This window comes from Cardiocondyla obscurior, linkage group LG06, assembly GCF_019399895.1.
Source record: "Cardiocondyla obscurior isolate alpha-2009 linkage group LG06, Cobs3.1, whole genome shotgun sequence".
In the NCBI taxonomy this organism is placed as follows: Eukaryota; Metazoa; Arthropoda; class Insecta; order Hymenoptera; family Formicidae; genus Cardiocondyla; species Cardiocondyla obscurior.
In genome coordinates, this window is record NC_091869.1 from 2,247,633 (window position 1) to 2,270,028 (window position 22,396).

Sequence of the window (22,396 nt, forward strand, 5' to 3'; positions counted from 1 at the left end):
GCCGTGCGATCTCGCGAGTGCACGCGAGCGCGCAATGCAAGCGCGGCATAAACCGGCGAACGAATCCGCGGCCGCCACCGCTGCATTCGCAATCGAAACTTTTCAAAAATTCCGCTAGATGTTTCCTTTCGATCGCTTGATCACTCGATTCGGCACGTTTACTCTGGTCTTTTAGATTATAAAATAAAAAAAATATATGTTTAGTTGTACAAAATTATATATAAATATAATATATCGCAAATTTAATTTTTTTCAATCCTTTGATATCGCGAGCTTTATTAAAAGTATAAAAATTACTGTAGATCTTAACAAAGGCACATGTAAAAATTAATAAATTAATTTCTTTTACTCATAAAATAAATTAAATTTAATAAATTAATTTCTTTTCTTTCATAACATTTTGTCAATATGCTCAAGGAGAAGATCGATTATTGAAATATCTTTTCCCATTACGTAACGTAACTTGTTGCACATTGCTGTTAGTGATCTATTGGCGTTCGTGCCATGTAAAGAACAGTGTATCTCATCTAAATAATAATCTATCTTACTTGCATAAAGTGGACCGCTCGCTTCATATTTCAATATGTTTGTGTCAACTTGTTCCACTACACGATTTAAATATCGTGCTATGTTAACCACTCCCAAAATTTCATACATTTCTGGCAACACCATTACAGGATCAACTCCAATAGTTTTCCAAATAACAGTTAAATATATATCCACGGTTGCATTCTTGCTGGAATAAAGCGAGCCAAAGTTGACAAGTTCATTCGGCAAATTTGCCACTGTAGAATGAATATACGTCGACACAGAAACATGAAAATATGGTGATATAAATCGTAAAAAAGATTCAATAAAATAAATTGGATAACGTGGATCGCAGAAAATAACAAGTTCTTGCTTAATAAATTTTGACTTTTCCGAAAGATTTCCCATCGTTTGTTCGATCCTCTCTTGCTCCGATTGCGTTTTAATTGACTTTTGTTCTTGCTGCTGCATCTTCCACTGTGAACGAGTTTTTCGGCTAGTTCTGTGAACACAAATGATAATCTTAATAATTTGTAATTATTATTAAGTTTTTTAAAATTATATCTACATTTATTATTATTTGAACTTATTACTATAATTAAATTTTTTTTTAATAATTACTTATAAACGTTTTACCTAATTTTACTTCCAAAAAGATATATTCTAACATAAATACCTTAATAATGTTTAGAATGATATTTACTTCTCTAATCGACATAAAGGATTGTTATGAACCATCTCCATATCCACTTTTGGTCCAACAAGATCACGTATATTGTTTAAACCATATTTAATCATTGTTGGCCTAAATTAAACATAAAGTATGTAACATTTTTCTATTAAATATATGTTATTATTTATTTTCATACCTTTCTAATGACAAACCCCATGCAATGACATTTACATCAGGAGGTAGATTCATTGGCAATAACATTTCAGGCCTAAACATACCACTATTGCCGATCTCTATCCATTTTTCTAAACCATTATGGAAACAAAATATTTCCATACTCGGCTCAGTGTATGGATTATATGCAGGCTTAAACTGCAGCTGGGTAATACCAAGTTTATTAAAAAATTCATATAAAGTACCAATAAGATTGCCCAATGTAAGATTGTAATCGGCGATTACGCCTTCAACCTGATGAAATTCGGCAAGATGTGTCGCATCTAGAGTTTCATTGCGGAATACTCTATCAATACTGAAATATTTGACTGGCTCAAATTTTCCCTGTAAAACGCTTTTCATTATATTTTATCATCATTAAAAAATTTTAACTATGCATTTTTCTTTTTGTCACATACTTTCTCCATTAGTTTATATAACATTCGTGCGCTATTAGACGTTGTATGAGTGCGTAGTAAATTTTTTTGTGCTTCTTCTAACTTCCAATCGTATCTATAACCTTGAGATCCATATGCTCCTTTACTATGAACAGTTTTTACCTTTTCAAGATATTCCATAGGAAACTTTGTACTAGTACGTGGTTCTAAAAAAAAAAAATAAATTTTTTGTTAGTACTTTAAAGGCATTATTTCATGCATTAATATATGAAAAAATACCAGAAATGAAAAACGTGTCGTGTGCATCTCGAGCAGGATGTTGTTGAGGTTGAAAGAGAGCATCAAAATTCCAAAAGGAACTTTCTACATAGTTATTCGTCGGCATTTCTGTGAATCTAAAATAAAATATTTGTAACAAAAATAATTTTATACAATAATCAGATGTATATTATAGTTTAAATAAAAATTTTTAAGATACTTGATAAAAAATTTTACTTACCCCATTTCCAGAAATATTTTTCGAAATTCATGACGAACTTTTAACAATGGATGTAAGTGTCCAATTTGAAGAGATGCTCCTAGAGCCTCAAAGTTATATGGTTTGAATTTTTTATTTTTCCAAGTACTATTTACCAATAAATCTGATGTCAAGTCTGCTTCTAACTTTTCTAATTTTGTAGAAAAATTAGGTCCTATTTTAAGATGCATACTTTTAATCAACCTGTTGTTATAAAAAGATGAATTAAATATAAAGTAATAAAAAGATAATTTTACATTGTCTGTTTTAATTACTTACACAGATTGTAAAAGCTTCCTCTTTTTGTATTCTGCTTTAACATCTTCTGGGACATTTGCAAGATCCTTCAAATGTTTCTGCAAGACATCATCAATAAATGCTACCTTTTTTCGCACCATAGGAATATCTCCACTTTTATCCAACTCAATCCATCCAGCAACTATAGCCTTAGAAAAACCTATTTTACTATAAGGGCCAAAATTTGTGAGCTTTGTCTGAGGTATCCCTTCATCAGGAATAAAATTGTAAAGAGCTGCCTCATGACTGCCATGTTCTATTATGTGTTTTCCTTCAACAGTGATCTCCCATTTCTTTGTAGAAACTGGTTGTACCTCAATTAACTGTAAGAAAATTTAAATTTAATCAATTTTACTCAATTAGACTAAAGCAGCAACTTTAGGTGGGATATAATATATTCAGCAAATACAGCTGGCCGACATATCTCTGGATAATTTAACGACAAACGCAAAAATCAATTAAAAATACAAATTTAGATGATGTAACATAAAAAATTGCATTGTTTATGCAAACGTACCTTGTCGATTGTCTCGAGACTCTTAATCGCGCCTACAATCTTCTGGTGATTCTCCTGGAATTTATCAGCCAAATCCAACGAGTTTGCTTCGCCATGTGCATCAAGATATTCTAAAATTTGATCCGTTAACTGCTTTGCCATCTTGAACTGTCGGCGTACACGAAGCCACACGTAACCATGTGAATAACCACACTAACCAAGTCACACGTATCCGATGACGCGTTGATTCATACTATACTATACATGATACTATACACTGTAGAAGCGACGGTGGCGGGCTCGTAACGAGTTTTCTAGATATTAACAAAATTTAGTTCTGAGAAAATTCGGTACGAGCCCGCCACTGTTACTTCGACGAGCAGTACGAGTCAACATTCTAAAATAAAATAAAATAAAATACGGCAAAATAAAATAAAAATAAAATATAGAAGAATTAAACAAAATTACGTAATTACGACATGGTATAAATAAAATAAAGCAAAATAAAAAGAGAATTTATTAATAACACGCCAGAGAGCGCCGAGTCGATGCTTCGCTCCCATTAGCTGAATCGTTTGCGAATCGTCGCACGCGTCCTCCACACGTTGATTATTCGTAACGTATACAACGATGTGCTACGCTTTTACCGCTATGAGTCTACTGTGTTCTTTATTTCGATCGAAGGAAACATAACCTTTTTCTTGTGCAGTTCAAGGCAAAAGAATTGTTTAATTAGCGACTTCCAGCGAAAAACAAATAACTTGAGCAGAAGTGAAATGTTTTTTCAATCGTAAGTAAATTTTTATTACGATTTTCGAATAAATGTAACCTAATAATTTCTATCGGTTATTTGAATCTTTATCCTTCCTTTCTTTTTTTTTTTTTTTTCTAATTTCTTGTAAATTACAGATTCGTTAACTATGACGGATAAAACTTTAACGAGCGAGCAAGACAAGTTTCTAGGCGAATGCGAAGAAGAATTCAAGAATCGTTACACGGAGGACGACAGCGCTTTTATGAAAATTAAGACGAAGGAGCCCAAGAAGCCTCCTATCGTGGATCCTTGGTATACTAAACCTCGTAGGCACGACTGGTCGCGACAAAATCAAAATCAAAATCACGATAGACGTAATCATCACTGGGATCGTCGTAGCAATGAGAAACATGAGAGACTGGAGCGGCATGCGGGCAAACACTTCATGCATCATCGTCAAAGAATGTATTAATATATAATAATAATTAAGCACTAAGGTCTGAATAACTTATGAAAATTTTGTCAAATTTTGTTACTGTTCGTTAATATTGTTCCACTTAGATTTTGTATAACACTCGATGTCTCACTGTACAATAGAAATGATACAATATCATCTTATGCCTGTATTATATATATATGTGTGTGTATGTGTGAACATTCTCGACTTAATGAACTATAGAATATTGTGACAAATGTATCTTTAACTGCATAATTAAATGTATAATAACTTAATACAATAAATATTCAGAATAAAAGTATGAGTAACGATCTAAGTTATAATTTTCTATTTCCTTTGTCTGTTTTCCATTTGCGTGCGTAAGGAAATTAATAACGAGAAAGAAATGCACTCCGAATGTATTCTACGGATACATAAATTTACTGCTCAGCAAGCAGACGAGGATGATTCCAAAAATGGTAGAATCTCGGAAAAGTGGAATGGTTTCTTGGTGTTATTGAAAGAAAGGAGACAAGAAGAGGAAACAACATATTCGGGAGCTGTTGCCTTTAATATATAAACGTGATTAAAAAAGTAATGTTTTCTTTTCTCAGAAAACACACCTGCAGATGACTCGAGAAGATGTTAATTGAAAAGAAATTATTGCAATATTGAAATTATTATTGAATGCAATACTGATGCGTTTTGGAACTCTCAGATTACGTTTCAATCTACCTGCACACTGCTGGTCCTGCTGCCACTTGCTGCTCGATATACCTACCTTTTCTCCCGAGATTGCCAGCGATGTGATAATCATTAAGAATTTTACATCGATTACAGCGATAGTTCACCGAGGAGGAAATCCTTAGCTTCCTATACAGCGACTCTTCGTTATGAAGTGTGACTGTGTCGAATTGTATGAGTAGCAAGTGTTAAAAAAAATAAAAAAATATATCTCGCAAATATGTGGGCAGACACAATCCTAATTTTATTTATCAGCATATGCACGGCGTTACTTGGCGAAGGTAATTAAAGTATTAATGTATTAATAAACTCGAGAAAAATCGTGCTAGCTTAGGTTTATTGATTTACGTTTCGACATGTAATGTTTAGGTTTGACGTGGTTAATGGTTTATCGAACTGAGAAGTATCAAAAACTAAAAGCCGAAGTCGAGAAGCAGAGTAAAAAGCGTGAGTTTGCCGAAAAATTTTCCCACTTTATTGTGGTTAAGAAAAAAAAAAAAAGCATGTATTAATGTTTTCTATATTTGGCAGTGGAGAAAAGGAAAGAGGCACATGGCGACTCTTTAGATAGACAGCAAAAGAAAAAGATTGAACGAGAGGAGGAACGGTTAAAAAACAACAATCGGGATTTATCCCTCGTGAAAATGAAGTCAATGTTCGCGATCGGGTTTGCGTTCACGGCACTACTAAGCATGTTTAATAATATATTCGACGGTCGAGTGGTCGCCAGATTACCATTTGTACCGATTAGCTGGATACAAGGCTTGTCGCACAGAAATCTTCCAGGTGACGATTACACGGAGTGCTCATTCATATTTTTATACATATTGTGCACCATGAGTATTAGACAGGTAAGTGCGAGCAGCTTAATTTACTCGAGCCGTTAGTGGGGAACAAGAATAAAAATTTTTGGTTACCTTTTTAGAATATTCAGAAAATGCTTGGCTTTGCTCCATCCAGAACTGCGAGCAAACAGAGCGGTAGCATCTTCGGACCTCCACCTCAACAATTTAAATAAGCTCAAATTTAATATATATATATAGCTACTAGTGTTCACAAAAATTTTTTTTTCAATCCTTTACCATATGATTCTGAAAATTTATTTATATTTATTTCATTTTTATAATATGCACACGCCGTTTTGTACATCCCATGCTAAATTATTATTTAAATAATGTTCTTTCTTACAATTTCTTTTTGTTTTATCTTTAATATAATATAATAAAATAATGTATTAATTTTTTTGCTCGTTTAAATATATATAAACGAAATGTAAATCTTGGTACAAGATTCCTAGTTATTTTAAAGCTGTATGTAATAACAAAGGATACTAAGTAGTTAATAAAATTGTTAAGCAATTTTAAAAAATAACTGACTGGTGTATTTTCATCAAGCGATGCTTGTACAACGTGTTATATATACAAACATAACGATCAATCGTATACAAAAAGATGTAATCAATCTTACGCGGTAAAAAACTTGTGTAACTACTATGTTCGAAATTACAAAGAATTGTTACGTGATTTTTGTACATTAAATTCGTAAGAAATTAGTTCAAATAATATCAGATCGATAACTTTTGTTCTGCTTTGAAGGACGTAAACGTATGATTTCCATTAAATATTACTTCTCTTTTATCAATACGATGGCTAGCCTAACAGTCTATCGTATATAAAGAATAATCAATTTATATATTATGCAAACGTATTTACAAAGAGTCTACACATACAAATTATTTTGATAAAGGGTATGAACCTGTACTTGTGTTCTTTTGCATTTAGATTTGCTTCTAGAGGGATGCATCGCTATGCTCCAAAATATGAGCTCGTCGTGTTGAAACTCCTGTTTCACCGGGAATCAATTTTATCGATATATCGTTGCTGATATCGTTTCTATACTAAAATTCTATTATTTTAAGCATTAAAAGCGGTATACAGCGTAGTTCTCGATAAAATTTCAAGCAGGTATACGGAGGTGCATGTATTTGCATAGATCACGTTAACTGTCAAATAATATAACTCTATTTTTATCTGCAATTTAAAAAATCTTTTAAGAAATATATATAATCTCGGTTGTGACCTCATACAAAAAATATTAATTTGCAAACGACAGTGAAAAGAAAGAGATTTTTTATGCTCAAATGGTTTAGATATAATCTTCTAATCGTGTAATAATTCAAGGAACCGAAAGAAAGATTATGTTAACAATCTTCCAAATTTTGAGCCATCTGGAAACATGCTCCGCTATCCAGCAGCCGATATGAGTTTGGCGTAGTTACAATCGTAATTCAATTTTACAATGCGTTTGTAACACACTATGTCGAGCGCTGTGACAACTGCATACGACGTTCGTTAAAATATTGTTATATTTACATAACGAATGCGCCGAGTATTTTCGAATAAAAGTTTTCTATACCTAGTTATACCACCTTTCGAAAAATATTGCACGTGTTAAACCTGATCACTCTGCGTATCTCGCGTTTTTTTCGTGAGCGCATATAACGTCAATAGTCCCAAGAAATATTTCCGTAATATGTTCGTGTTAAAACACAGTCGATTATCTTCACGTTTCATCTGTTTTACATCATTTAAATTCCCATTCAACTAAAGACATTTTTGCAATGTGATCGATATCACTGTTTCAATTACATTTTTAAAACGGCGGACAGTTTACACCAGGATGAAGATACTGACACTTGTCACCGACTCGACAGTAACCATTTTTCGAAAACTGTCTACACACCGGTGGCTGTTTACCGCTTCCTCGCCATCCTCCGCCGACACCTCTCCAGCCACCTCGCACAGGTCCACGGTAACCCCAGCCAGGACCTCCTCTTCCTCTGTTGTGCATATGGGCGGCTCTCGGACCTGGAAAATTAGGTCCAGGGCCATACATTGGCCCGGGCGGGCCTTGAAAGTTATTATATGCCATGTCTTCTGGGCACATCATGCCATAGTTTTCTTGATTGTACATGGGTGGTGGTCCCATCATGCCTGGCGGTACCATCGGTCCGGCTTCCATGCCTTGATTGAAACCACTCGTCATGTTTGCCATTGGATTCATACCGACATCCGGCACGAGAACTTTACCATCACCCGTTCTCCAACCGCCACCAGTGGCTGGCATCGGTCCTGCCATTTCAGAAGGTATGGGACCCATATGTGCGGGACCCATCATTTGTGGAGGAATCTGCGGCATGGGACCCATTGCCGCCTGAGGTCCCATAGTCGTCATCATGGCTTGTTGGTTGTGCGGATATGCCGTTGGATAATGGAACGTCGTTACAGCCGATGGTTGTGGAGGTTGAGGTTTAGGTTCCGGCCATGGTATCGCCGTAAAGTCTTTTTCGCTTTCTTTATTACCCGTGAGATCTTCTAACGGTATAATTTTTGGATCGGTCATTACGTGATGCCGTTCTTCGTCAGGTTCAGCTGCAGAATCCGGAATCCTAAAATACAAATAAAAAAATTAATTTTTTTTATAAAGTAACAATACTTTTATGTCTACACCCAAAAATTTTATAAGTTTTTATAATAAAAATTATAGATATGCATTTTCGAGATTTTTTCTTCCTCTCTTTTGCACGTAAAATTTTTTGTTTTACTTTATACAATGTTGTATGAGATAAAAATTTAATTTTATTGTTACGGAATGTATAAACGATTGAAATATATCAACAAAATAATTACGTACATGCTTCGATTGAAATAAAGGGCTTGGAGAATACCCTTCTCACGAGCATACTGGATATCCTTCTCTTTACTATCTTTGCCAGGGTCCACTAATGGAGGCGGTAAATCAATTGGAATTAAAGGTTTCCACCTCGTTCTTTCTTCCATCAAGTCTTCAGTATCTAGTTATTAAAAAAACATATGTTTTATATATTATATTCGCTATAAATATCACACGTGAAAAATTATAACTGAATAATTACAAAAATTACAGGGCAAATAATCATACAACTATTTCGCATGCACGTACTTAATTTTCTGGCCATTTGGAATGCTTCTCTCTCATTTTGCTTCTCCATCTGCTTCATGTCCGTAAACGTCTTTGTCACGTTAACTCTTTCCGTTTCATCCAATTCGAAATAACGTATAGATTCCAGATCGGTCTTCCACTTCAAAACCTTTTTCGGCCCTTTACGCTTTTGAAGTAACAGAACGCTTTTCAATCCGTCTACGTATCGTATTTCGGAACTGTCCTTTTTCGTCGAATCCGAAATTACTGAAGATGTATCTTCTGGTGATTCTACGTCTTTTATGTCTTCTGCGTCTTCCTCGATCGTCGGTGCTACGAAATAAATATATATTATTGTAATATTACGATCACTTATATCAATATAATTGCTTAATTAAGATGTTACTAAAATGAATAATTGATTTCTTTTATTTAATGTGAAATAATAAACTGCTTACTATTACTATCATTATCGTCGTCGTCTCTGCTATCTTTATCGTCGTCAAGTGCCAGATCTTTATCCCTCTTTGATTCTTCTTCGCTACTTTCCTTTTCCCTTTGATCTTTGTCTTCTTCTATTTCCAGCGTGTCCTGATAAAACTAAAGAATAAAAAAAATTAATTAATACAAACCTATGATTGGATTATGTAACTTATAATTATCACTGCATCCGATTTTACTTAGTATTTACCTTGAAATTAGGTTTAAGAGCAACCGGTGATTTCTCTTCGGCGTTCGAGGGCGAAGAAAGTGGCGACGTACATTCGCGACTATCGATGGTAATAATTTCTTGTTTTTTAACTTCCGAGGATCCGTCCTTTGTGATAGAACCTCTGCGTTTACGCTTCCTCGGTTCCTTACTTTTGGTAGACGCGGTGAGAGCATCCATGAACATGTCGCTTTCTTGCAGCATCATCGCTGAAAACGGAAATAAAAAGGATTTTAATCTCGGTTTGAAAATCACTTATCACGAACGACGAGTACACGTCATACAATTATAAAATCTGAAACTTTTCTCTTAATGAAATTTATCAAAAATATTATGCAAAAATTTGATGAGTTTCGATTTGGCTGTTACTCTCGGGTTACATCTGAAATCAAAAGCAATTAATGTTAAAGCGGAATTCCTGTTCAATGTTAGAGCTAAAAAATAAATTTTTAAAGATTTTTTTAATTTTTTAAAAGATAAACCGTAGAAGTGAAGTACGCCCTGTAAATGTTGCACAACAGCGATTCTGTAAAACAACGATACGTTTTATAAAAGCATTATACGTTATAAAAATTTATACATACATACATAATTTTTATTAACACAGACATAATTTTGCAAAAAAGATTCCTCGTTCGAGGATGATAATAGTGATGATAATAAGGTTTGTATAGAACACAAACGTATATTATCTGTCGTGAATCAGAGTTTTAATTTCATTAATCTTGTTAATAAAATAATCTTTGTATCTCGATAAATTTCAATAATATTACAAAAATATTAAAGTACTTTTATCGTGCCTTTAAAATTCGTCAGGAAATATCTGTATACAGTTGTTAAATATATTTTCAAGTTTTAATTTAATTTTATTCTTTTAAAAATAAATATGTCCTGATTACGTAAAAATATGTCAATAATTGTTAAACCATAGCAGAGTTTGTTAATTATTTAACGATATTCGGCACGTATCTGAAAAAAAAAGAAATGTATGTATATATAAATATATATATATATATATAAATAATTAAATAAAAAGTATGTTTTATTTTTCAATAGCTGTAAGGAAAATAGCAATTCATAAAGTATTAGCACGTTTCATGATAAAAATCAATGATAGTTTATCTGCCGAAATAAACTTGTCTTTAACTTTACTCAATATGTCCTGTAAAAAAAGATACAAAGAGTTTAAACATATTTTAAAAGACTTTTTTTTTAAATATTATTTCACACATATAATACAAGGAATATAAGGATTTTAAGGAAAAGTAATTATGCGTTATCTAGCGTAACTATTATATACTATTAATTTATTTATCTTTAGACAACAAATTGAATGTTTATTAAATAGTGTAAAACATATTCAAAATTGCCTTTATGTTGCATGTAATAACAACGGAAAAAAAGAGCAAAGAATGAGAAGAACAACGTGCGAATATAATATACTTCTGATGTATCGAATATAAATCATCGTCAGTATGTACCTCCAATATATTAAAAATATGCGTATATTTTATAATAAAAAAGTCTCTACAATGTAATCTGATATCGTTGTATATAGAATTTTTTTCGATAAGATATATATGTCCTCGGATTACAGCATAAATGCATCGCTGAAAGATAAATATTAGGCATTACTTCAAAATGATCGTATGTTCCTTGTGGCATAAATTATTACATTTATCCTATTATTGCGCAAAAAAAATTATATAACACGGAAATAACAATTGCGATTACGTGTATTCATAATAAAAAGAATTTATAAGTAAAATTATTAAAATAATTTGTATATAAATTAGTTGCTTTTACAATATAGATCTATTTATTATGAAAACACAAAATTAATTTAAATTGCTTTCTGTAATATGTAAAAAAAAAATCAAGATTTTTAGACACACAATCAAACATAAATTCATCATCATAATCCTTTTTATCATTGCTGTGCCGTATTATAAATAATACAAAATTGTCTTTAATGTATGTCAATTATACGTTCATATATTCAAATAAATAATGAATCACAAATAAAAAATTATTCTTCAAACATTTGGAGTTTCAATATTAGTTATTACTTTCCAGTATCCCAATTTATATTCACCAATTCAATTAACAAATTAACGAAGTTAAATTCCAGAAACTACATAGCACTGACATATAAAGCACGATTAAAAATTAAGGAAAAGTGGGTTACATTATGTAGGATTCTTTTTATTTTCACACAAAGTCTTTAGAAAAAGAGAAAGAAAGAAATTAAAAAAAAAAGGGAAGTGAACATGACATTTTAAATTAAAAAAATTGATTACTCTCGAAGCGGATAATTCTTTGCAATTTTGAATAGTGTCGTCTAAAGCTGTTGCCTTTTGTCATCTTTAAACCCTTTCCGAAATTTTGCACGAATAAAAATTCGACGTATTCAAATTGATCTCATTAATAGTAATCGAAAAACACTTTGAATTGCGTCTCGACTTGCGAGAAACGTGAACATTTATAGATAGCAATATAAATTTGAGAAACAAATTGCTACAATTTTACCCCATTAAATCTATATCGTAAAACGTTACAAACTTGCGTTAATATATGTATGTCTTACTTGTTTATCGTTCATTTTATATTTTAAATATATTGAACATTATGCTTTTACAATAAAACACAATGATTAAAAAAAATACCCATAATTTAACAAGTAAATGCCGTAATAAGAATGATTTATAATCACGATCAAGATTGAAGCTATGCTGTGATTAATAATAAATTTGATAATAAATCTTAATATTTACGTATATAATAATAATGTCAAAACAATTACTTGTATAAAAATAACAAACTACGTTATTGAGATACAACGAACATTATTCCGTTTAATAAAATTTAGTAAACGTAAAAAATTTTAAAGCGCAGCAAATGCAACGTCAGATTTTAATCCGTAATTAAGTCAGTTTTACATCTCGTCAGCGGTACATTATCAATTAAATCGACGTATGTTATATATAAGAAGAAAAAAAAACTTTACAATCTGCTTTCTCTCTTCAATCAAGACACGAACAATAACTTTGAAATTTTTTTTCATGCAATAAACTTTTCTATTTTTATTTTTATCTTTAATAAGACTCTTATCAATTTATTCAATTTATACATTAACATTTTACAATATGCACAAAATAAAAAAAAATAAAAAATAAAAAATTAAAAAAGAAAAGAGACGAAAATGTTTGACTTGATCGTAAACAATATAAATATTATAATTTTTATTTTGAGTTTAGAATTACGTTCAGATTGGATACTTGTATTTGATGGAAAACGAATCTCGCTTCTCGTCAGTACTTGACGAGCGTAAAACCCGATACATTTAAACAAGCCGGCGTTTTATTTCAAACGTTTCAAAAACCGCAAGGGCACAAAAAGATCGTCAAATAATTTCAAATATATGCATATCTACTATATCAAATATAAATACCTCTTTTTGTACATTATTCAAATCACAAGTTATACATATCTTCTCCGTGAGCGCGTACAAATAAATACCAAAAAGTATATTACGCGTACAAAACATGTGCCTTGAAAACACGTGCGCTCTCTCCCTCTTTCTTTCTCTCTCGCACGGCTTTTCGACCACAATTACGTATTAATGAGCCGAGGATTTAATGTACAAGTGCGCCAAGGCGCGTAATGCGCGATATTTGTATGCGACCGGGTGGAACAATGTTTTCCGTTGCAGTGGAGGACTCGCCGCAGCTCGGCGCGGATCAATGTTTGCCGAACGGTTAGTAGGTGCGGATCTCGTAGCACGGTATATGCCTGCACTGACCGACACACGGACAACGAGCCACGTGCCCCGGCGTAGAGATGGTCGCAAAAACATCGGTCCCCTGCGACGCGACACCTTCGCGGGATACCCGTTCGAACTCTCGATGAATGAATCGGCTTCCTCGACCTCGGCGAAGCCGAACTTGAACGCCGAAATCGGTACATGAGGGGGAGAGCAAGAAAATAAAAAAAAAAATAAAAAAAAAAAACATAAAAAGAGGAACAAAAAAAAAAGAAATAACTATCGTCGCTGACACGTAGAAGCGACTTCGTCCCCGTGAATCTCTCGTTAGACCTCGCGCACTTCTCTTACCGAAGGGAAGGCTTTTCGAAGTGTTTTTACTCATTTTTTTTCGAGATGCGCACAAACTGAGATGCCGCACCAAAATCTGCGATCGAGCGTGAGCGTGAACATCGGCATTGTAATCGATTCTCACTGTCGACGCGTTTTTCCCTTCCCGCACCCGGATTGTTAAGAAAATTTCCACACCCTTTCCTTTTTTTTTTTTTTTCCGTACACGCATTTTCCTTTCGTCGTACAAGTTATCCGTACGTCGGCCCGTCAAAACGACGATCGTGAAAGAGAAGAGTTGCGAATAATTTGGAATGAAAGTTACTTTTTGCAGATCGTAGAAATAAATTTCGTTCACGTCGCTTTCCATCAAATTCAAATATATGCAAAAGAAAAAATACACGCTTGAGCTGCAAATTTTGGAGCGTGCGATCTTTTTCTACTTTTTCTTTTACAATCTATATAGCTCTTATTATTTTTTTTTTTTTCTTCATTCAAGTATACGAACATTGGCAAAGATGAGTTCTCTTCGCCATCCCGACGATGTCGGATGTTGTAAAGGGAGGTCTGCCGGTCCGAAAAGCCTTCTTGCTCGAAGACGTCGAATATGCAGCTTCGAAATTTGTGCACACTCTTTCGGTGCTCTCAAATCCATAGGGCCCACCGTATTATTCAACGTTGTTGCACAATATTCTTTCTCTGTCTCTTTCTGTCTGCCTTTGCTCAGTCATTCTCAATCGTCCTTTCTTGCACGCTTTCTTTCTCTCCCTCTCTCTTTCTCGATCCCTTTCTCTCGACGTACATTTATTTAAAAGATATTAAAATGCCCTATGCAAATTTCAATTCTCTCGAATAAATTCACAAACATTTCATCTGCTGTACGGAACAAGCTTCGACCCCGTTCGTATTTATCGTACGGTTTGAGCCAGACATGTGACCGATAACGAATACTCAACGATAATTGAAATTATGTTTGCATGAACAAAAGCAACCCAACAACTATCGCTTGAACGATAAATCTAATTTGAAAGAAGCAAATTTTTTTTTTCTGTTCTTCCCCCCTCCCCCAATTGGAGAGCCAATTGATAAACTCGAAGGAATATTTTGTGTTACGTTCAACGTGACGTAAATTAATAAGAATGAGAGGATGGAAATCTGAATGGGCTCGCAATATTTTTAAGATTACTTAATTTTGAACCTGAGCATTCTGTTTAACAGCGAGCAAGAGTGTATAATATAGCAGAAACCCAAGAGTTAAGTATTCCAGATTTCTGATAAATTTATTTAAATGTTTAAGTAGGGTGTACATGTACAGGGGAAGAAATATGAATATAGACAAGACTTTTGGTGCCTTACCTAGTAAAAGATTAGAACTATTCCTGCGTGATGGCTTCCTATCGTCGCATCACTGATATCGAAGATTAAAACACATGCCCGCTAATCCGTTAATATCGATAAAACACTTTTTCTTTCTTTCTATTGCTCTCAATTGTTCGAAAAGACTTCGCATATACGTATACACATATATACGTATATACACAGTTCGAGCGAATGTTGATTAAATATTGGAGAAAAATCGCGTTGTAATGAATATTTTATCGAGAGTTACCTGCTGAGTCGAAGAATCTTAATATATGAAAAAGGTTTCGTAGTCGAGTGTCGATCCTAATGGCTTCGTTCTTCTAACGAGATGTTATTTTTTTGTAGGAGCCGCACAACAGCTGTTTAATTCTTCATGCAGCACAATGGATAAATCGTTACAGCTTATTATATCTTCTAAACGAAACGCTAATAATAATTTTGTGGGAAAATACAGGATATAACAATTAAAAAAAAAATTAAAAAATAAATAAAAATATTGAGTTACGATATGCCTGGAAGAAACAATAAGTTAAAGGTACATAGGCAGATATTATAAATATATATATATGTCAAAAAAGACGTCAAAAGAGAAGTTATCAATAACATATGCGCGATATGTAAAAATATCGCGTTAAATACCGCACGTCGTTGTATATTCGCTGTAGCCATCCACCTGCAAACTCAATATTACAGAGTTAGTAAGTCATACATAATGCAGCATGCCAATGTACAAAGCTTAAGCAGTCAATTATTCATTTGTTTCTGTTCTATTAAAATATTTGGCTAATACGTAATTTATTTATCATTCTAAAAAATTTGATTCAAAAAGTTGAATTTTCGTATTTTAGTTTCATTAACTGTATATCTTAATATAACAAAAAAAGCTTATGTATGATGAAATTAAAAAAAAATATATATATATATATATACGTGGAAATATCTGAAGCGCATAAGATTAAAATTATAAAAATAAAATATATAAAAATCTGTAAAAATAAATTACTAGTTTTTAAACTAAAACCAGACTTATAAATCCGATAACATTTTAAATTAATTCCTTTTTTCTTAATTAATCATACATTTATACATTAATCTGTATTAAGTATTCTCTTAAATGTGTCACATCTACTTATTGCTTATTATCTTTATATTATTAATAAATTTAACTTTTTATATGAAACGTCACTCTGTACATGTTTGCTTTTTTTTTTTTTTTTTTTTTTTTAACATATTTCTTATTAAAATTTAAAATAAAATATATTTATTATTAATATAAAAATATTTCCGGAGATTTTATACCTCTGTTAATATGAATTAAATTTACAGAAATTGATTTTGAATAGTAATACAAAGTAAATTCTAGATAATTAAGAATTTACTTTAAAGACTGCTTTTTCTAAGGACATTAGCGATATACTTACATTTAGATTAAGATTAAAATTTCAGTATTTAAAGAAAAACTTTAATAAAAATGTATTAATAAAGAAATTGTATATAGTTTGTAACAAGATACCAGTATACTTACGTTTAGGTTTTGGCGGAATCAGCTTAATCCCTCCCTTCTTCTCATCGCTTGGTGGAGTTGTTGGCGAATCCAATGATAGCTTCACTCGTTTCTCCGCTAATGGAACATCCCTCACCGGTGATAGCCTCTTCAAGGGTAATTTTGGAGGTAGAACCTTCTTGTCAGCAGCAGGAGCCCCCTTCTTCGATCTAGGCGGCGGTGGTTTTACTTCCTCCTCTAGGCCAGTAGATCTGAATTTCGAGTTAAACGTCTTCACCGTCTTCGGTCGCGTTCCAGTGTCTTGACTATTTTTTCTATTCTCAATAGAAATTGATATATTCTTCTTCTCGAGTTTCGTCGCCACGGAGTCTTTCTTTAAATCCGTTTTATCCTTATTTTCTTTCGAGTTATCGCGTGATTCGGTCGAAGATTTTCTTCCATTGCCATCACTGGATTTTTCATCTTCCGTTCGCTTCTTCGGTATTTTGCCCATCTTGGAACTTAACGCTTGACCTTGCACCTTCTCCAAAGTTGCCTTATCCTTCTCCGCTTGATCTTTCTTCTGCTTTTCCTTTTCTTTCTCCTTCTCTTTCTCCCGTTCCTTGTCTCGTTCGGATTTGCTTTTTGAGCTATGTTTGCTGGATGAGCTGGAGTGATGTTTATCTTTATCCTTGGAAGACTTATCTTTGCTAGAGCTGGAGCTTTTAGAACTACTACTACTATTAGAACCGGAACGGTGACTACTAGATTTATGGGATGTGGAGCTGCTACGATGTGCACTGGAACTTGTGCTATGTTTTGAATTTTTGGACGACGATGACGATGATAGCGAAGATGAACTATGATGATGACTGCTAGTTTTCTTCTCGGAGCTACTGGATTTTTTGTCATCTTTTTTATGAGAGTCTCTATTTTCTTTATCACTAGACTTACCGCTATCATTAACGTCTTTAGAGTCTTTAACATCTTTACCTTTAACACCGTCAGTTTCCTGATTGTCTTTAGAACTAATTATAGTTTGTTTCACTTCACTAGGAACGTATTCCGAATTGTCTGTTTGTACAACATCTACTATGTCATCTCGATTACTAATCGCACTGCCATTTTCATCTACTTTGACTAACTCTTCCACTTCTGATTTTGTCTGTTGCATCGCATCGGTGATGTGTTCGCTGTTCGTACTCGCACTAGCTGAATTTAGAATGCTACTAATATTCGCGGCGTCCGTTTCTACTTTCGTTAAGACCTGATTGCCATCACGAATAGTAATCTTGTAAACGGGCAGTGATGAGGACGACGACACCACAACGAAGGATTGCTTTTTACATTGTTGCTGCGTTGCTTGCTGTACTTGCACCGCTTGTGGCTGTAGTCTCTCCTGCAATTGTTGCTGCTTTTCTTGATCTTGCTGATTTATCAAAATACTTGTACTGGGTTGTGTCAGTTTGAAGTCCTGCATGTAAATCGCTGCATTTTCGATAGCTTCTACAGTTTGCTGAGTGTTTGCAGAATGTTGCTGCGACTGTTGCGACGAAGGTACAGTAGCAGTTTGCCCTACAATAGTGTTGGGCTGCACTGAAACCGTCATGATTTGAGCCGGTACAGAGTTCGGCGCTGCTTCTCCCTTTACGATTTTCAGCCACTGCTCCACAAGTCGACTAGCTAACGTCCGAACACCCTGATGACTTCCTTCTTTCGATAAACCCTTGATCAATTTCGGGCAATTGTTACTCTTGAGCCGCTCAATATCTACTGGACAAAGCAACAAAAGCTCAAGAAGTTCTTGTATGAGAGCCCAATTCTTAGCAAGAATGCCATCGGTGAGCCACGTGTGAATGAGATTCCATCCTCCAGCGCTCATAAATCTGTAAGGGAAAAGAAATTATACAACGTAAAATAATATATCATATTGGTACTTGTACAGATGTTGCACTGCTTTTTTTTTTCTTTCTTATTATACTCTAATTTTAATTTTACAACCGGTAGAACATTAGCTTTATAAATATTAAAAATAATAATTAACTCGTATAAATCATAAAAAATAATTGTACTTTTTTTTTAATTATTGCTCTATCACAGAAAATTTAATCAATCATATAAATCTGAGAAAACGGCGTTTTCGCAAATTTTTTAATAAAATCGATTTGTAAGACTCGTATCAGTAAAAGCGGCACATAATTAAGTGCCGCCTAATGGTTCTAAGCCTCTTATATTTTTTTCTTGCATGTTTATAACTTTCTTTCACACAAACATATAAATTACATACATTTGTGTATCTCAACATGCCTAAATTCTTTTATTTTAATGATTAAATTGTTCAAATATTAAAAAATCGATGAAATATCGTATACAAAATTAAATAATGTTAATATTACGTGTATGGATTTAATTCAAGTACTTACTGACTAAGCAAATCCGTATTCGTCGTTTTCAATATTTGAATATAAATGCATTTCGAAACGAGCTTCTTAGAAAATTTTGTCATTAAATTAGCTAATCGATGCACTTCTTCTTTACTCTTAATACCTCCTGTTGGACCCAATAAAACGCTAAGGCATTTGAGTAACGATAGAGGATCTATACGTGGCTGAAATTATAAGTTAAAAAAGAAAACATTATTGGGAGATATATCAATTGCCTATAGGGATATTTAGCACTTGCAACATCAAAATTTACAATTAAATAAAAATTAATAATAATTAGTTCATAATGCAGTAATAAATTCATTAATTTACAAATATAAAAAAAAAGATATTATAATACATTGTCGTTAAACCGTTTACAATATTATATTACTACAAAATACAAATAAATATTTTAAAATAATAATAAAAATTGTAATTTTATGTAAAAACCAAGTATAATCATGTTAGATATATTTCACAAAAAGAAAAAAGAAAAAGAATAAATCATAAAATTAATATACACACTACTTAAATCTTGATATATCATGATAGTAATCAAGAAGCACAAAAGTGCCTCATATAAATTTTCATAAAAACAATCAAGTTAATATTAATTATATAATTTTTTAATATATATTTGTTAGTATATATAAAATAAATAAACTGTAAAAAATCCAAGTTATAAAGAAAGAGTTACTGCATAAAATATTTCAACAAGCATTGAATCTATATTTTACTAGCTTCTTAAATAAAAAAAATATAAAATAAATAAAATGTTTAAAGAAAATAAAGATTATTTCCAGCAAAAAAAATTCCAGATTTTTACAACATAACAGATATCCTGTTTCAAACTGATTTACCATTGGATAAAAATTTATTGTGCACGATAATTACAATGATTATAACCTTTTAGATTTAATAACGACCATAATTCTTTGTTTAGCCAATTTTAACACACCAATTTATCAGAAAAATAAAATAGTAATTAATTAGCTACGACCTATAAATATTATTAAATTTAATTGAGAGTGCCTTGTAAAACTCACTGCATTAAGACATTAGTAAAAAGAATAAAATTAATAAAATATAGTAGACTTCAGTAAAAAAAAAAAGAAAAAAAAATAGAAAAAAGAAAGGAAAAAGTAAATTAATATATATAATATTAACATGCCAATATTAATACCCTTCCCCAGGCAATAAAATTAAATTTTAAACTCGTACTAGAAGCTATTTCGTTCATTTGTTCAGTTACAAAAACTGTATTCGGCGTAACACCCACGATAAATTGCTCTCATAATAATAATTGCGGAAAGGGAAAAAGATATTCGCGCAAAAGTGAAATACGAGGTCGGAAGAGAAAGAGGGGCAAAGGTTATTGATCCTTCGGCCCTCACCGAGCGCGGGTTACGTGGCGCCATCTCTTCTGAGTTATGTACTCGCTATGTCCACGACAGAAATACGAAGCAAAAAAGGAGAGAGAGAGAGAGAAAAAGAAAAAAAAAAATTTACATATTATATGTTATTTATGCCAAACTCACCATTTTGTTGAACTTTTCAAATGTATCAGCGTATTTCCATCACACTAGAGCAGGCCTCTGACATGGGGTTGTCCGTATGCACGTCTGCAACGAAACGCAAGGATACTCGTGATAATTTTGTCGAGCGGGTCGGAGCAGAGACGAGTGACGCACACATCACGCCATATTGCCGAACGTGTTCTCTTTCGTAGGCTCGCCCGAGACTCGGAATCGAGAGCGGCGTGGGCTCGAATTCTCGCGGTCTCCTTTTACAATATTACGTCGCCTAACCTCGAAAAAAAAAAAATCTCGCAAGATCGAGGGACCCTCGCGGACTTTGTCTCGCCTATCGAATTAGAATCGTCGACGCCATAACGTGGACGTCGGAACGTCGCGCTGGAGATTCTAGGACGGGGATTCTCGCGTCTGGCCTCCCTACGTGGACTGCGGTATCACGGTTACGCAATTACCGTGGGTCCATTCCCCTATCGCTCTAGAATAGACGTATAGGTACGAGGCGGGATTCGCAACCGGCTGCTCGTTAAAAATGCTCAAAGACGTAAGCGAGGATACGAGGTGCGGCTACTCCGCAACGGTAATTCTCACACGACTAGCCCGGACGCCTATTGCGCAGCCGCTGTAGAGGCACGAGTCCCTTTCTACCGCGAGTTCCGGCACGATCGGCTAATCAGATCGAAGAATGCCTCTCCCCGACGGACGATAACGGCCGCCGCCCGTCACAGTCACCGTCGTCGTCGTCGTCACGCACCCTTTCCCCCTTTCCAACCGTTCTATTTATGTAACACCCAGGAACGTCGCGAATCCGCACGTTTTTCGAATTCTAATTCGGATCTAAATCAGAGGGAGAGGGGAGAAGAAAAAAAAGAAAAAAAAAATTAATTTCTCTCCCCGACACTTTTCCTTCTCGCTAGATCGACACTTAAACTTTTCCTCGCGTTTTCCTTTTCTCTCGGCACCGATCAAATTATGGCACTTGCGATACCTCGGTCATTTAGCACGCGCTCGAGACACGAACGCCCAAGTCCACGGATGCGTCGATTACGTCACCAACAGTCCCGCTATGACTTCACCATCGATCGGGCAACGATAACAAGACTTGTCCATAGCTCCATAGCTTCTTCGAATAATTCCGTCACGTCGCGATTACGTGACGCACCATGCAGCGACAGAATATTCGACATTTCTCTTAGGATCGTCATACGCTATTGCGAGCTATTTTTCGATTTTTTTTTCTTTTCTTTTTTTTTTTTTTTTTTTTTTTTTTTTTACTTGGATAATTTAAGAGATAAGCCACTCACAGTTGATTAAAACTAAATCCTTTTTATGGAAAATAATAGTTCACGATATGGCGAGAAACTGAATAAATCCTATGATAATGAGAAGGTGCAGGCAGACTGTCCGCTCGCCGTCGTGTCCCCGTGGCGTCCAAAAGCGCTTCGCGATCGTCATCCACGTACGGTCGGCCGTCAATTTGCTATCTGCAATTAAACGTCGTCTAGAATCCGTTGCAGCTACCAGGCACGCGCAGCCTTTTTGATATTATGCCTCCGCCGTGGCGGCAATTATCTCTGATAATCGCTGTACGAAACGGCCCTCACCTGACTACGTGAAAGCCTACCGCTGAACAATGCTGAGAAACGAGCATGCCGGAAGTTCGGCCGGTTACATCCTGTCCTTCCCACCGACTGTGCGAGTCAAGAGCACGACGACGAACGCGGCCTCGAACTCGCGTTTGCGTTTGACTTCTGAATTTTCGGGCAAATAATGAA

General features: G+C 34.0%; 4 protein-coding genes across 9 annotated transcripts; 2 read left to right on the forward strand and 2 right to left on the reverse strand.

Annotated features, from left to right (window-relative positions):
• Positions 1-339: 339 nt before the first annotated feature.
• On the reverse strand, positions 340-3,402 carry Alpha-phers (phenylalanine--tRNA ligase alpha subunit). Of its 2 annotated transcripts, none has more exons than XM_070658674.1 (8): positions 3,144-3,402; positions 2,609-2,949; positions 2,312-2,533; positions 2,092-2,207; positions 1,834-2,018; positions 1,398-1,759; positions 1,232-1,333; positions 340-1,030 (listed from the first exon to the last, which is right to left on the reverse strand). In XM_070658674.1, exons 1-8 carry the CDS (start codon positions 3,282-3,284, stop codon positions 391-393), a joined length of 2,109 nt encoding a protein of 702 aa, XP_070514775.1. In that variant the 5' UTR covers positions 3,285-3,402; the 3' UTR covers positions 340-390. The 2 variants fall into 2 exon arrangements, with proteins under 2 accessions (XP_070514775.1, XP_070514776.1); XM_070658675.1 differs by having other exon boundaries at positions 897-1,030; positions 1,205-1,333; positions 3,144-3,393.
• A 197-nt stretch (positions 3,403-3,599) lies between these two features.
• LOC139103735 (RNA guanine-N7 methyltransferase activating subunit-like) lies at positions 3,600-4,634 on the forward strand. The gene is made up of 2 exons (XM_070658709.1): positions 3,600-3,912; positions 4,032-4,634. Exon 2 carries the CDS (start codon positions 4,043-4,045, stop codon positions 4,346-4,348), a length of 306 nt encoding a protein of 101 aa, XP_070514810.1. The 5' UTR covers positions 3,600-3,912; positions 4,032-4,042; the 3' UTR covers positions 4,349-4,634.
• Positions 4,635-5,039: 405 nt separating this feature from the next.
• LOC139103732 (calcium load-activated calcium channel) lies at positions 5,040-6,427 on the forward strand. Its single transcript, XM_070658706.1, has 4 exons — positions 5,040-5,337; positions 5,426-5,503; positions 5,588-5,907; positions 5,982-6,427. The coding sequence occupies exons 1-4, from the start codon at positions 5,277-5,279 to the stop codon at positions 6,072-6,074; spliced, it is 552 nt and encodes a 183-aa protein (XP_070514807.1). The 5' UTR covers positions 5,040-5,276; the 3' UTR covers positions 6,075-6,427.
• Positions 6,428-6,452: 25 nt separating this feature from the next.
• Pnuts (Phosphatase 1 nuclear targeting subunit) lies at positions 6,453-22,368 on the reverse strand. Of its 5 annotated transcripts, XM_070658655.1 has the most exons (10): positions 22,226-22,368; positions 21,926-22,105; positions 20,628-20,711; positions 19,087-19,271; positions 16,706-18,549; positions 9,708-9,934; positions 9,475-9,616; positions 9,038-9,349; positions 8,750-8,909; positions 6,454-8,504 (listed from the first exon to the last, which is right to left on the reverse strand). In XM_070658655.1, the coding sequence occupies exons 3-10, from the start codon at positions 20,628-20,630 to the stop codon at positions 7,709-7,711; spliced, it is 3,669 nt and encodes a 1,222-aa protein (XP_070514756.1). In that variant the 5' UTR covers positions 20,631-20,711; positions 21,926-22,105; positions 22,226-22,368; the 3' UTR covers positions 6,454-7,708. The 5 variants fall into 5 exon arrangements, with proteins under 5 accessions (XP_070514760.1, XP_070514756.1, XP_070514759.1 ...); XM_070658658.1 differs by lacking the exons at positions 21,926-22,105; positions 22,226-22,368 and adding an exon at positions 21,610-21,860; XM_070658657.1 differs by lacking the exons at positions 21,926-22,105; positions 22,226-22,368 and adding an exon at positions 21,077-21,541.
• Between the last annotated feature and the right edge of the window lie 28 nt (positions 22,369-22,396).

Excerpts from the sequence above, each read along its gene's own strand:
- Alpha-phers (XM_070658674.1), bottom strand. The coding sequence starts at position 3,284 with ATGGCAAAGCAGTTAACGGATCAAATTTTAGAATATCTTGATGCACAT. Across the intron at positions 2,208-2,311 it reads AAAATATTTCTGGAAATGGG|ATTCACAGAAATGCCGACGA; the intron begins GTAAGTAAAATT and ends ATTTTATTTTAG. Across the intron at positions 1,031-1,231 it reads CCTTTATGTCGATTAGAGAA|AACTAGCCGAAAAACTCGTT; the intron begins GTAAATATCATT and ends TTGTGTTCACAG.
- LOC139103735 (XM_070658709.1), top strand. The coding sequence starts at position 4,043 with ATGACGGATAAAACTTTAACGAGCGAGCAAGACAAGTTTCTAGGCGAA.
- LOC139103732 (XM_070658706.1), top strand. The coding sequence starts at position 5,277 with ATGTGGGCAGACACAATCCTAATTTTATTTATCAGCATATGCACGGCG. Across the intron at positions 5,338-5,425 it reads CACGGCGTTACTTGGCGAAG|GTTTGACGTGGTTAATGGTT; the intron begins GTAATTAAAGTA and ends TGTAATGTTTAG. Across the intron at positions 5,908-5,981 it reads GCACCATGAGTATTAGACAG|AATATTCAGAAAATGCTTGG; the intron begins GTAAGTGCGAGC and ends TTACCTTTTTAG.
- Pnuts (XM_070658655.1), bottom strand. Across the intron at positions 9,617-9,707 it reads CTCTTAAACCTAATTTCAAG|TTTTATCAGGACACGCTGGA; the intron begins GTAAATACTAAG and ends TTTATTCTTTAG. Across the intron at positions 9,350-9,474 it reads CGACGATAATGATAGTAATA|CACCGACGATCGAGGAAGAC; the intron begins GTAAGCAGTTTA and ends TTTATTTCGTAG.